The following is a 15416-nucleotide window of genomic DNA, read 5'->3' on the forward strand; positions in this document are numbered from 1 at the left end:
CTAGATGACCTCCTGAAGTCCCTTCCAATCCTGGTATTCTATGATTCTATGATTGCCAAAGATGATCAAAGGGATGGAATGCAAGCCATATGAGCAAAGGCTGAAGGAACTGGGTATGTTTAGTTTGGAAAAGAGGGGATTGATGGGAGACATGAATGCAGTCTTCAAATTCATGAAAGGCTGCCATAAAAAAGATGGAGAAAAGTTGCTCTCTTCATTAGAGATTTTCAAAGGAAGGCTGGATAGCCATCTGTCTTGGATGGTTTAGACACAAAATATTCTGCATCTTGGCAGGGGGGTTAGACTAGATGACCCTTACAATCCCTTCTATCCCTATGATTCCATGATTCTATCTGTCATGGGGTAAAATCCCGCCCCCATTGAAATCAATGGCAAAACTCCCACTGAGTTCAGTGGGGTCAGGATTTCACCCCTGGTATTCTGTTAAAAGTTGCCTTTAACTGACCCGTGTCATTGCTCCAAGCATCTGGAAATCAGACAAAACCTTTCAAGTTGGAAATGAACCTGTATCTAAGATGAAGAAAGTGTCTGCATCTGATCACAGCAATTGGCAGGATGAATAGGCCCTGACCTTATGTAAGGGCTCATCTGAGGTCTTCCTTCTGTATCAAGGAAACTATCAACACAACCCTTTCTTTAGTCAAGTTCAAGAGACAAATCAAGGTGAACAGTTGCTTTGCTTGTTCCCCATTGAAAGAATAATACCTGGCTGACAGCTGCGTGACTGTTTCACACTGTTTCCGGCTTGTTTCACACAAATGACATACAGCAAACAGAGCACAAAGCAACTGGAAACTTAATCCAAAACATGGTTGTTATAGATTAGTGTTCTAGACATGCTGCAGTCCATGGGCAAGACGTACCTCCCATCAGCAAGTTAAAACAGTACACAAAGCAAAGAATAGAACAGATGAGAGGGGCTATAACAGGAACCAGGTTAAGTGTATGTGGGGTGGCAAGGAGGAATTCAAAACAAATTCTTAATACCAGGCATTAATCATATTGGCCACAGGCTTGTCCATACAAGTCTTCTGCCTGAGCAGAGACAAGAAACAGTATTGTGTTTATTCAGCCACTGGGGATGAAGTGATCATCCCATACACTTGAACATGCCCAGAATCCCATAACATGCCTAGGACACAGTAGTGATCATCTGCACATAGAGGACAGACTAATTTAGAGTTTTGTTCCATAGACAGGAAAATGTCCTGCTGAGAACTAGGTAAAAATGGCTGATCTCGCCTACTCATGGGACTCCCATCATGCACTGTGGAGGCCTGGCCAGAGGGAAGGTTGCGATGCTTCACGGGATATGTAGCTCAGCCAAGGAGCACGGCCCGTAGGAGAGAATGGGGCAGGAGGCAGCCTGGCAGCTCAGACACATACAGTTTAATGTCAATCTGACCTAAAACAAAACATTTCCATTCAGTTCAACAAATGAATTTTTTGTTCAGGTTAACCCTGGAAAAATTAGAAAATAGAGGGTATTACAACATCCCGCTGAAATGTGGCCACTAGCCCTTTGACCAGGGTGCACTGTGGGAAAATTCTAGAGCTCTAAAGTAAATCCAGCCCGTTCTTACCATGGGGGGAATGGCAGAGGCTCTCTGAGTCTTGCAAGAGGCATTTTAATGTTTCATAGAAATGTAAAATGTCTCCAGTGCCTTCCTACACTTCTTAAAAAGCCTGCAAGTGGAAAGAAAAGTCCACTTTAACCCATGTTGAGGAGGGGTAAGAAGAGTTGTTTGTATTTATATTGAATTTATTCTCAGGAGATTTCAGAGCACTTTATACAGGCCACCATGTATCAGCCTCATTCTACAGGCAGAGAGACTGAGCTCCACAGGGTATGTCTACACTGCAATGGAAACCCAGTTAGTGGGACTCAAGTCAGCTGAGCCTGGATTAGAGAACCCAGGGCTTGAGCATCTACACTGATTGTTAATCCCATGTTAAGAATTTTCTACCCCAGGCTTGAACCTGGGGCACTGGTGTCCACAGTGCAACATGTAGACCTGAGTCAAACCAATCATATCCCAGACTCCCTAGTGTCTGCCTAAAATGTGGCCTTTGACCATGATGCACTGTGGGAAAACTTGACTGTCCCCTGCATGTTACAGGAAGTTTGAACTGACCACCAACACATCCTGCCAAGCAGTCATTTTGGTCTCTGTGCTCCCAACTACTGGAGCCAGCGCCAGGTAGGAGGAGCCTTTTGAAGGATTCTCTTGCTTGCGCTTTCACTCCTGTGTCAGGAAATGGGCAGGGCTTCTGTGAGATGCTGGTGGACATTTTGGTGGCATTTTCTAACCTACCAAAGGCACCTGACACAACTTATGATGGAGCAAAAGGAGGAGGACTCAGACATGGCATACTCGATACTGCTCGTGACACTTGGTACAGCCGCTGATGTCCCCTATGAACTTCTGGAGCAGGGCCACAAGCACAGACTGGAGAGATCACATCATCATGTGCACTTGGGATGACCAGCTACATTTCTGGAGCTTTGTGACAGCTTTCCCCAATCCTCTAAGAGGGCACCCGTGCCAGTCCAGAAGCAGATTGTTTTAACTGTCTGGAAGCTGCTACCCCAGACTGCTACAGGTCTGTTGCCAACCAGTTTGGTATTGGAAAGTCGACTGTAGGTAAAGTGGTGGATGTTTTGAGACAGTCAGGTGTGTGCTTTGCCCCTAGGTGGTAAGCATAAAAGAATATTCCTGAAGTAATTGTTGGCTTTGAGAGAATGGGGTTTCTACACTGCCCCAGGGCCACTGATGCACGTGCCCATAGTTTGCCCTCCTCAAGGAGCACAAGAGTACATAAAGCACAAAGGGCACTACTCCATTGTTTTGCAGGCACTAGTGGACCACAAAGGCAGATTTATGAATGTCAACGTGGACTGTACAGGAAAAGTTCATGATCCTAAGGTTTTTTGCTGATCAGGAGTCTACATTCCTGGACAGGCTGGGACTCTATTCCCATCAGATGACATTGTCATAAACAGAGTTCCTGTCCCCACCATTATTCTGGGGGCCCTGCGTACCTGCTTTTGCCTTGACTTATGAAACCATACTCTGATTTCAGAGGCCCTGGCACAAGACGGTTTAATTACATTCTCAGCAGGTGTAGAATTGTTATTGAATTTGTTTTTGGCAGATTGAAATCCTGTTGGAGATGTTTACAGACCCATTAGGATGCCAATATCATCATTGCTGTCCACATTACTGGGGCTTTCTGCTCATCACAATTTTTGTGAAGCCAGAGGGGAGCCATTTCCCCTGAATGGACCTGTGACAGTGAGGGGCTGCTGAATTGGTACACTCAGCTAGAGAGTGCAGCTACCACAGCTGGAGCTGGATGCACTTAGACAACAGAGGTCAGGGATGCTTTGTGTTCACACTTTATGGACTTGCATGGCCCCATAGAAGAGAGAGAATGTGCTTGTGGAGTGGGGTGGGATGTGGGTCGTTGATTCTGGGGCTTTCGATGCTTGGGCACTATGGACTGCCTGGACTACCTCTAACTGAAATGGACTAGATTTGTGAATGGAAAATGTTTCCACCTCCTCCTTGCACAGTTCACCGTTCCCAGGTAGTTCGTTACAGAGTGGAGTACTTACAGGCATGGCACTGTAAGGTGATTATTTTTAGGAAACAGGAATGGCCCTAACAAAAATCTGTGCCTATCCAGTAAAAATTCACTTTCAAGGCATTTTTACTGTTTGCATTTCCTGGTTGCCATTTTGAACTCCATGTGGCGGGGGAGAGGTCAGAGGGAGAGCCAGCCGCTGACATATAATTCACCATTAATGGATACACTTTGCTAGCCGGGGCATCTAATAACTTTTGCATTGTTTCAGCGAACGGAAATCCCTCCCAATCCTATATTAATAAACATTAAAATGGAGCCAGAAATTTACTAGGCTCCAGGGCAGCTTCTGCCCCTTCTGTGTCTGCTGCAGGCTTCATGTCAGGCTGTTTCTCCTGGGGACATCAAGCAGCTCCTCCGAGTACAGTCCCAGGATGTGCTGCTGCTGCTCCTGAAGCAAAGCCTCCTGGAGGACCAGTTTCACCAACAGAGTCACTTCACTGTCCTCACTCAGCACCTACTGCTGGCTCCCATCAGTCCCTATGCCGGATTCTGGGGCTAGCAGGGCACCATCCTGGCTGACCAGGTGACCGTTGGCTCTGTGCTCAGCACAGTTCCCAGCACCCAGTCAAACTCCACATAAAATGAACATAATGTCAGCGAGTTGCTCAAGGTGCGTTTCTGGTCCCTGATTTTCTGGTACTCTTCAGCTCCTTAATCTGCTCCCTGCATTGGTCACTGGTCTGGTAAATTTGCAAAGCTGCCAGCTTCTTTGCTATTTGCTACTATGTGTGGTCATTCCTGATTCTCTTACTAAAGTCCACTGTTTTTCTGGCCTCCCACCAGAGATTCACCAAAATGAGGCTGTGCTCCTGTGACATGAAGCAGCGTGCTTTGCAAAAGCCGCCTTCTGTTCAGTCTCCGTTGCAAACACAGGAGGCTCTCTGCTGGTTTGGTTGCAGCTTGGCAGTCAGCGGACAATGGCAGGGCTAATGCTGACTCACTGAGCCTCTGCACTACATGAAGGAGGGCTGCTTCCATTTTCCCTGGAGTCGATTAGAGATTTTTGGGATAGAGGGGACAATGGAAGTTGGTCCCTGGGACTGGATACTTTTGGCGTACTCCCGGACCTGAGTCAGAGATCAGAGTTGTGTCTACACTGCCAAAGCAATAGAGCTCAAACCCTGTGTCATGTCTTGACTCAGGCTTGAATCCTCCACCCCCCACCCTCCCCCAGGGTCCTAGGAGCCTAGGTCCAAGCCCAAGTCTGAGAGATTTGTGTGTAGTTGGAGACTGGGGTTGAGCTCAAGGCTGGGTCCTGATTTACTTTGCAGTGTAGATATAGCCACAGATGTTTTAGGCCAGAGCAATTGTCCCAGGCCTTGGCTTGAGAGGCCAGCCCACTGGTGCCACCTTAAGTAAGTGTGTATTGCTGGCTGGCTCTCCTGGCACGGGGTGATTCTGTGCTGAATTTTTGGTAGGAACTGCTTCTGCCTTCGCTGCTTGTTTCCTATACAGATAACAGACACCACTGTTTGGGGTCTTCTGTTCATAGCCAGTCCACAGCTCCTTTGTAGGGCTTCTTTTCTCCCTCTTTACCCAGCAGCCACACACAGTGGCTCCCTTCTGGTCTCCAGGCTCTCACAGCGTTGAGCGTAGGTGCCTGGCTGCAGGTGGGTACCTGGCCAGGAGGGAGTACATATGCCTGGGTGAGTGGTGGTAGAATTAAAACAGGAGGGAGGCAGGGGACAGGTGAAGTAAGACTGTAATACTAACAGAAATGAGCCAAATCTAGAACCACTCCTCAGTTTCCGCCTCCTCTTCCCCTCACCCAAAGTGAGGTTTTGCAAAACCAAAGCTTCCCTATCTATAATTTGAATGCAATTTTCCATAGTATTTGCCCTTTCTGTTGCTTGATATTCAGTCGCAAGTGGCCTGGTGCTAGAGAATCAGTCTGTCTCTGGTCCTCTCAACAAGCAAGAGGTAGAATGTGAAATTAATTGGCCTATCTTTCCACTTCCCATTCTGCAAAGAGAGACACATCTTGCTTTAATGGCCTCAAGTGCCTGGCTAATGGTTGTTTTGCTTACATATTCTCACATATTTTCAACCGTTCTTGAAAATACCCCACATCTTTTCAATTGACTTTTAATGCATTTCCATTCTAGGCTCCCTCGGGACAGCTGGACGGGTTTGTAACCAAACCTCCCGCGGTATGGACAGCTGTGAGGTGATGTGCTGTGGAAGAGGTTACGACACTTCACGGATCAGCCGGATGACAAAATGCGAATGTAAATTCCACTGGTGCTGCGCTGTGCGCTGTCGAGACTGCCTGGAGGAGGTGGACGTACACACATGCAAAGCACCGAAAAGTGCTGGATGGATAGCTCGAACATGACTACGTGGGGAGACTGGCATTCAAATGCTGAACCTTTCAGTTTCATGCAGGGAGTATGTCTAGGGCATTTGCTACCTTTTTTCAAGTTTCACCTCCCTTTCAGCGCAGAGAAATTGCTAAATAATTAATATAAATTATGTTGTAGCCAATTAGCATTTTTGAGGTTATAATATTTTTGTGGCTTTGCTCTCGGTGTTGGGAAACAATGAAACTTTTAAGTCACCGTTTTTTAAATGCAACACATAATTCGCCTGTGGAAATCACTGACACAAGATGTTACTAAGGCCAAGAGCATGGTAAGGTTTAGAAAGAGGTGAGACATTCATATGAATAAGAACGTCCACTGTTGCCTTATATAGGATGAGATTTCTTAAAGCTTCCTTCAAACCATATAGTCCTGGCCCCAGTCAGGCACAAGGAGTGGATGGACCATTGCTCTGATCCAGTATAGCAATTCTCGTGTAACGGAACCTCTGAGCCCAGTGTGGAGTAAAGGTATTCTAGAAGTAACTTTCTCCATCTCCTGTCAAATGATAGGGCTGCCCTCTTGTGGATTGTGTGGGGCCAGTTCTGCCTTTGCATGCCCATTTGCTGGTCCCACAGACATCAACATGCTGCACATTTAAACTACAGGCCACGATGGAAAGCGAAGGAAATTGCAACCAATTGCATTCACCCATGGTATTTCCTCTTAAAGAGTCAGAGCAAGTCTTTTAGTTACATGTGCACAGAATTCTCAATTTAAAATCTACCTTAAAAGGATTTTAAACACATTTATTAATGTGAATCGCTGATATTTCCCCCCTGCAAGTTGCAATGTAATTAAATGGAAGGAGGACATTTATTTCTCAGACCCTTTGTTAACTAGCTTTACCTGAGCAGATGTATCAAACTTAGAAATTAGTTGTTCACCTCCCTTTGGAAAAGGGACATGAAATATCTTGGGCATAAATATGTTTTGAATTTTTTTTTTTACTAACTGGGTAAATGTGAAAACACATTTGTGTTTCACAATGTGAAAACTGGGTAAATGTGAAAACACCTGCAGAAAGCCTGTATAAAACAGAAGCAGCTTGTCTCATTAATAATATTCTCCTGCTTGTCACATGAGTGGAACATGAACAGTCTTGCCTAGTGGTTGGAGCAGGAGTCATGGCCAGTGGTCAAAGCAGGAGTCAAACCCCAAACAGGAACTGGAGCCAAGCATCACAGCTGGGGCTGAGGGGCCAGAGAATCAGAGCTGGCTTCTGGGGGTATATCTACATTACAATAAAAAAATGACAGCATCGATTCTCAGAACCCAGGTCAAATAACTCAGGTTCGGGGAGGGGGGGTGGGGCAGGCTACAAGGCAAAAAATTGCAGTTTAGCTGTTCAGGCTCAGGCTGGAGTCCAGGCTCAGAGACCCTAAGAGAGTGGTGTCTTCCTCAGACACATTTGGTGCCAGCCACTGTCAGAAAGGACAGTGGGTTAGATGGACAACTGGAAATTCCTAACAGAGGGAACTGAAGATTGAGTTGCTACTTTTAATTGGAATGCTAGATCTTTGCTGTTATGTTACTATAGTGATTTTGTTTTTTTCCTAGTTTAGTCAGACTCAGGATTGAGTCTGGTGCCTGAAATTATTCCAGATCACAAACCTTTGTCACACAGTGATCTTCAGAATTTTTCTTTTTTCCTGCAATCATACAACACTCTCCTGTAATGCTTATAAACCCATTTATTTAAGTTTTAGCAAACAGAAATCGTTCCTTGGCTTTACTCTGCTTTGCAAGTAGCCTTCCCTTATTTGACTGTTTTGCTTTTGTGTAAATATTGTTTTCTGAATTCACAAATCACTACACATGATAATTCTTTTAGTATTACAGACACCTCATAATACTATATATTTGCTGTGTCTAGGTCATGAAAATCTTGTATGAGCTAGTTCTGTTATATGAATGCAACCTACTGAAGAACAGGTTTTTGCTACTTACAATTCAGTGATAACCACTGTTGCTGTTATATGCATTAGCTTCATGCGAAAACTGGCCCTGGTTTGGATAGACTAAATAGTATACATAACAGTGAATTGAAATTTAGTCGTGAATTCCAAAGAGATTCTCTATTAACGATTCATGAGCTCATCATGACCTGAGGAAGGACTCTGTGAAGCTCAAAAGCTTGTTCTTCCACTCACAGAAATTGGTCCACTAAAAGATATTACCTCATCTACCATGTCTCAATCTGGAAAATGGCATGTTTTAAAACCAACTATAGATGCTCCCCAATTTACGGAATGCCTTACGTAAGTCAAATTTTGCGTAAGTCAGGAACATATACCCGACAATTGCGCAAAAAGAAAAAAAAAAGGGCTTACGGAACTTACGGAACTTTTTCTGTAAGTGCAGATTTTAGTAAGTCGGGTTTGCATAACCCGGGGAGCGTCTGTATCTGAAGCTCAATGACATATTTTGTAGGTTTTAAAACTGTTTCTGCTTTTCTAATTTAAGTATCTTGACTGAGTCAGAGAGCCTTTGTAAATTGATAGCAGGGGTCAGATTTCCTTTGAGTAATTCATGACTTCACAGTTTAATAACACAAGTTTTACACAGTTCTGAAAACAAGGGATGTATCGTTACTGCTAGTGAGCTTATTCCAGCTAATGAAATGAGTGCTGATGCCCGCATTATCAATCTCTGTTAAAATGAATAGTCCGATTAACACAGCAGGAACCAAAACTGTCTGTACTTTCCAAACCCATCTGTAAATGTTTTAGGAACACTGGGTTACAGGTGGAGATCTTATTCTGACAGAAAAATAGCAGGAAATACAGAGCAGGACTATGAAAATTCAACAGGCCTATGTGAAATCTGGAAACTGTCCCTTATATTTGAAATGTAGACCTAGAATTAGGCCTTGTTGCTAAGATCATCATTTTTACTTCAATGCTTAAACAAGGACAAGTCTAAAAATATAAAATTTTATGCTAAATTGCCATTGTAATGTTTTCTTGAATGGGGATTGTAACTTGCTCTAACCCTACAGAGAGCCTTGAAATACCAGGGAAATACTATGAAATCTTTCTGAAAGCCTCTGTTCCTGAGACTTCTCCTACAATATATGTTTAGGGTTCTTCTTGTGCAGAATTGATTCTGCAGTATGTATTCCTATACTGATGCTATAGATTTACAAAAGGAACCAGTTTCATCTTACACATTGACTATTTCTCAGCCTGTCCATTTTCAGGGAGAAATATTAGGTGCTTCCACATCTAATGAACAGAATTATTCCCTGGTATTAAAATATATTTGACAGAGGTGTAATTAGCTAGAATCTTAAACTGCTGATTCCTTGCTATGAGTGCAGAATACATCTCTACCCATAAACAGCAGAAGTGCTATTACACAAAATCTAATATTACTACTTACAACTTCCTTAGCGCCTTTTATTTGAGACTATCATAGGCTCAGATCCGCAAAAGGACTTACGTGTTCCAAGGCACCTAGAAAATCAGAGGAACAACACGGCAAGCTGTAAAGCCTGAGTTAGGAGCGTAGGCTCTCTCTACAATGAATGGTGAGAGATGGGCGTCTTAGATCCACAAAAGCTAGCATGCTAGGTGGGGAGTCATCTAAGATAGCCAATGAGAAATGTTGCTGATAGAGGTGTGCCCTAAGCCTCTCCCCCTCATGGAGACACGCGCCTTAGTCTGGGCTGCAGGGAGGAGCCTCACTTTGCTAGAAATCCACAAACTGGGGGGAAATAGGTGTTCTTCTTCCGAACTCACATGTGGGACCTGATCTGAGGCTGCCTAACTCCTTGTAGCAGAGAAGGAGGAGCTTCCTTATAACTTTTAGTTAGTGGTTAGGGCATTCATATGGGATGTGGGAAACACCAGGTCAAGTCCCCCTTCTACCTGATGTGGAAAAGGGCTGTGAACAGGGATCTGCCACCTCTCGGGTGAGTGTTCTAACCACTGGGCTATTGTGATAGGAGGGGAAGAGGCAGAGTGGATCTTCCTTAATCTCACCTATTGGCGTTGTTCCAATTTAATTAAGCCAGAAAAAGAGGAAGACTCACTCTATAGTCCAGTGACTAGGATATTCATCTGAGAGCTGGCAGATCCCTCTACAAATCCCTTCTCATCATGCAGAGTGTGAACTTGAACTGTAGTCTCCCACATCCTGGGTGAATACCCTAACTCTAGGCTAAGGGAGGGTCTCCTTTCCCCTCTCGGTGTTTTGTGTGGAGTTAGGCAGCTTCTGAGCACGCCTGCCAGGTCAGGCCCTGCATGTGAGGTAGATGGAGGAGTACCTCTCCTCCCCTGGTATGCATGACTCTAGAGCTTAGGCAGGATATGTGGGATGTCTGGACACATAGAGGGAGGTAGCAGTGTGCATGCCCAGAGGCAAAAACCTAAGTGCCTGAGGAACTTTTACCCTAAAAACATAGGTGCTGAGTGAGTTTAGGCACCTAGAGGGTTCGGCAGAAGCCAAGCAGACATTTTGTGGATTGCAATAGTGCCTTAAAAATGGAATTTAAGTGCTTAAACCTGGGCATTAGGTGCCCAAGTATCTTTGTGGCTCCAGGCCATAGTGTTTTAAAACATTAATTTAATGAAGCCTTACAACTTTCCTATGAGGTAGGTGAGTATTACTGTATCTTTTCAAAGATGGAGAAGCTGAAGCCCAGACCACCCCTCCCTATCCTCCTGCCCCCTTTCTTTACTTGTGTTCAGGACAAGAAAGAAGGAATGGCGAGTCTAGCCACAATAGCTCCCTCCAATAGATTTTACGACCCTGTATGATCACATTAGCTAGTATATTACTACATTGCTGAATGATGAGCAAAACAACAGTCTCACTCTGCTAGTTGCAATAAGACATTTCCCCAGGGGGAAAAAGATTGGATTTTGCTACATAGGGGGATGTGTGGCTGCTGAGTCAGCCAACTGTTTGACTGCATTTTCAGGGTATTTACATGAAAAACAGCTCACACTGAGTTTCTTCTGGCATTAGCATGTTTCTGCATCTTCCTCCAGGAAAGAGCTCTTCAAAGCATTTGCCCTTTTCGGTGGGGGAAGGGTACTGGTGACACAAAAGTTGCTGAGCGAGGCACTTCACTGACAGCTGTTTAATTAAAAAAGCAATCGCGAGTTCAGACAGATGAGAGATTTGGGTGACATCAGTTGTCTCCATTATGACCTTCAAGATCAGTCAGCCTGAAGCAGAACCCCAGAAGTGCAAATGCTGCACAGCAGCCACATTGTACCACAAACATTAAATAAATAAATAAATAAATAAGCAGCATACGCATTTCATTTGCAGTTTAGGCTCCTTGGTTTGTTGCCTTGACACCTTAAAGCAGAGGGACGGGGAAGAGCTGGACTCTGGATTCAGCCATTTGAGGTAGGCCATCGTGAACAGAATTCAAGCGAGGGAAATGAAATCATCCTCGAGGGTATGGAACAGATTTAGCTTCATGTTTATTCATGAAGAAGAACCAGCTGTCCCAAGACAGACATTTTAATTTCTGAAAAATCTGCTAGAAAATATGTCAGATTGTGCAAAAGGTCATGAGGGTTTGATTTAGTTATTTAAAATACACAGCCTATGCTCTAGGGAAAATACCTATTCTTCTGAAGCATGGAATAGCAGGTGCTGCTAGCCAACAGCTAGCTGAGACCCTTCTGGAAATGCAAATATTTTGGAACTATTTTCTAAAAACCAAACACAACCACCCCCTCCCACTAGAATTATATGGGCGTGGCTTTGTTTCATGAGAAGCCTCAACAAAGGGCATCAGTGTCTCTTAACTGCGGGGGGGTATATGTGTGTGGAGAAGAGCGGCCTTTAAAAAGGGACAGTTATTTTACATGGCAGGTAAATAGTTGTACGCTGCGCTGCATCCACAGTATTCCTGCTCCTTCCCTGCAAGTGGCAGCAGCCATTTCAATAGCTCATTTCTGTCCCTCAGGTCATGTACGTCTTCTTCAATGCTTAGACAGTCAGACAAAGTGATTGTTTGCCATTTGGTCCATTCCTGTGCGGACGCAAGGGCTTGATGGGGCCAAGAGTCCAACAGCAGAACAGATTTGCTGCACCCATATAATGGGGGGGTCTGTCTCTGAGCCACCTCCAGCCCTCGGTTGATGGAATTTTATCCTGGCTGTTACACGGCACCCGGAGAACGGCGTTCGCTGGCACATCTTGTGGTGTTCTGGCGACATGTCCGAAAAGCGTAATATACCATCTGCGGACTTTTGGCCCAGTAGTCTGTAAACCGGAGTGACCATAAACCTCTCAGTTATAAATGAAGTGGTTCCACTTTATGCCCAATATACAATGTTGGCAGTTTGTGTGGACAGCCTCCAGCTTTGCCCAGTCCAAGCAGCGTAGTGTCCATTTTCACAATCGTATGGCAGTAGGGAAAGGATACAGCTCGAATAGATCCTGAAATTGGCTGTCATGCCGAGATGATGTTGATTCCATATTCGTTGTAAATGATCCATGTCAGATGCTGCTATTCACTGGCTCATCGCTTTTAGCACTTCTGGCTGTCAAATGAAAAAAATCAGTAAATGTGCTAATAGCTTCACCTGTAGTATCAGCCCCCTGCGCGCGCGCACACACACACACACACACACAAACACAGAGAGAGAGAGAGAGATACACTGGTCTACAGTTTTTGAGAAGTCGTCTGCTTCAGAGATAAAATGTGCTATTTATTATGTATTTTGATGTGCTGAATTCAAATATGACAATTAAAACAACTGATTGGCTACTGTTTCTAAGATATTTAAGTTTTTACATTTTATGTCTATGTCTATTGTGTAGATAGTAGAGTTTTAATCATAAATTGTAAACCTAGGTCTTTTCATGTGTTTATGGTTGCTTTACATGATAATATTTCACCTGTCCTGTTTATGTAACACTTTAAAAATCAACAGAAGGGTTATATAAATAAAATTTATTATGAAACAAAAGGCAAAAAACTATTATGTACGTAGTTTAGTCCTATTCAGTGTCTACTTGGCACTTCTTGGCTTGTCTCTTGTATTCATTAAATGGAGCATCTCTTGTCACTGTCCAGCAATAGTCTGCAAGCATTGATGGGCTCCATTTGCCCTGATAGCATTTCTCCATTGTTGCAATGTCCTGGTGAAATCGCTCGCCGTGCTCGTCTCTCACTGGTCTGCAGTTCAGTGGAAAAAAATCTAGACGAGAGTGCAAAAAATGTATCTTTAGTGACATGTTGCAACCAAGGCTTTTGTATGCCTTGAGGAGGTTTTCCACCAACAACCTGTAGCTGTCTGCCTTGTTGTTTCCAAGAAAATTTATTGCCACTAACTGGAAGGCTTTCCATGCCATCTTTTCCTTGCCATGCAGTGCATGGTCAAATGCATCATCTCAAAGAAGTTCACGAATCTGAGGATTTATCTTAGCTTCCTTTATCTTAGCTTCACTTAACCTTGGAAATTTTCCACAGAGGTACTTGAAAGCTGCTTGTGTTTTGACAATGGCCTTGACAAAGTTCTTCATCAGACCCAGCTTGATGTGTAAGGGTGGTAATAAAATCTTCCTTGATTCAACAAATGGTGGATGCTGAACACTTTTCCTCCCAGGCTCCAATGACTGTCGGAGTGGCCAATCTTTCTTGATGTAGTGGGAATCTCTTGCACGACTATCCCATTCACAGAGAAAACAGCAGTACTTTGTGTATCCAGTCTGCAGACCAAGCAAGAGAGCAACAACCTTCAAATCACCACAAAACTGCCACTGATGTTGGTCATAGTTTATGCACCTCAAAAGTTGTTTCATATTGTCATAGGTTTCCTTCATATGGACTGCATGACCAACTGGAATTGATGGCAAAACATTGCCATTATGCAGTAAAACAGCTTTAAGACTCGTCTTCGATGAATCAATGAACAGTCTCCACTCATCTGGATCGTGAACGATGTTGAGGGCTGCCATCACACCATTGATGTTGTTGCAGGCTACAAGATCACCTTCCATGAAGAAGAATGGGACAAGATCCTTTTGACGGTCACGGAACATGGAAATCCTAACATCACCTGCCAGGAGATTCCACTGCTGTAGTCTGGAGCCCAACAGCTCTGCCTTACTCTTGGGTAGTTCCAAATCCCTGACAAGGTCATTCAGTTCACCTTGTGTTATGAGGTGTGGTTCAGAGGAGGAGGATGGGAGAAAATGTGGGTCCTGTGACATTGATGGTTCAGGACCAGAAGTTTCATCCTCTTCCTCTTCCTCGTCTGACTCAAGTGAGAATGATTCTGGTGCATCAGGAACCGGCAGTCCTTCTCCGTGGGGTTCTGGGTGTATAGCTGATGGAATGTTTGGCTAATGCACAGTCCACTTTTTCTTCTTTGACACACCTTTCCCAACTGGAGGCACCATGCAGAAGTAACAATTGCTGGTATGATCTGTTGGCTCTTTCCAAAACATTGGCACTGCAAAAGGCATAGATTTCCTTTTCCTGTTCAACCACTGGCGAAGTTTTGTTGCACAAGTGTTGCAGCATATGTGTGGGGCCCACCTCTTGTCCTGATCTCCAATTTTGCAGCCAAAATAAAGGTGATAGGCTTTCTTAACCATTGTGGTTATACTGCGCTTTTGTGATGCAAAAGTCACTTCACCACAAACATAGCAGAAGTTATCTGCACTGTTCACACAAGTACGAGGCATCTCTGCTCACTTTGGCTAAACAGAAATGTGTCCCTTTGCAAAATTAAACACTGACAAATAAGAGAGCATGACACTATGATTTCTAGAGCTGATATAGGGCAATTTGTTCAGCAGAGTGATGTAAGCTTCGTTATAATTGCATCATCCATGACTTGTAGGAATAACATGATGCAATTCATATCATGTATGATGCAATACCAGCTTCAGATTGCATCATTCATTGTTTTGCCTAAAAAGCAAGTTCTGTCCAAACCCAGTCATAGATTTATTCCTAGATCCAGTCAAAGATGTATTTTAGTCATTTCTGGTTTAAATTGAGATCCCTTCCCTTTATAACTCACTTATCCTCCGCCATTCCCAAGTCAAGGGTTGTATATACTGACCCAATAGCGTATCTTGAAAACTAGAGCCAATTGACAATTTTAAACATCATTTTTGTTCTCAGTGACCCAGAATTAGTAAAGTTTGACTACATTTATTTCAGAAGCATTTTGGCTGTAGAGCAGTGATATCTAAGCAGGTTTTCAGAGCTCTTTAAAATAGCTCCCATTAAAAGTAATACCAGTCATGCTAGTGTAGTAAGGATGATGTCAGACATTTCTGGTCACCCAGGCTCTGAGTGCTGCAACTCTCAGGAAGCCCTGATATGCTGCCCTTTAAGGAGGGAAAGTGTCTATAAGGTGGTTTGGGCAAGAGCATGTTCAGTGGACCTTTCAGCAT

At 43.9% G+C, this 15416-nt stretch overlaps 1 protein-coding gene across 1 annotated transcript in view; it reads left to right on the forward strand.

The window, feature by feature from the left end:
* The window catches only part of WNT2 (Wnt family member 2), a 45231-nt gene extending 39162 nt beyond the window's left edge, over positions 1–6069 (forward strand). The window contains exon 5 of the mRNA XM_054016165.1: positions 5778–6069. Within this exon, the coding sequence (XP_053872140.1) occupies positions 5778–6007 (230 nt within the window). The 3' untranslated portion in view covers positions 6008–6069. The remainder of the gene's footprint in view (positions 1–5777) is intronic.
* The last annotated feature ends 9347 nt before the right edge of the window (positions 6070–15416 follow it).

Source organism: Malaclemys terrapin, chromosome 1 (assembly GCF_027887155.1).
Source record: "Malaclemys terrapin pileata isolate rMalTer1 chromosome 1, rMalTer1.hap1, whole genome shotgun sequence".
NCBI lineage: Eukaryota > Metazoa > Chordata > Testudines > Emydidae > Malaclemys > Malaclemys terrapin.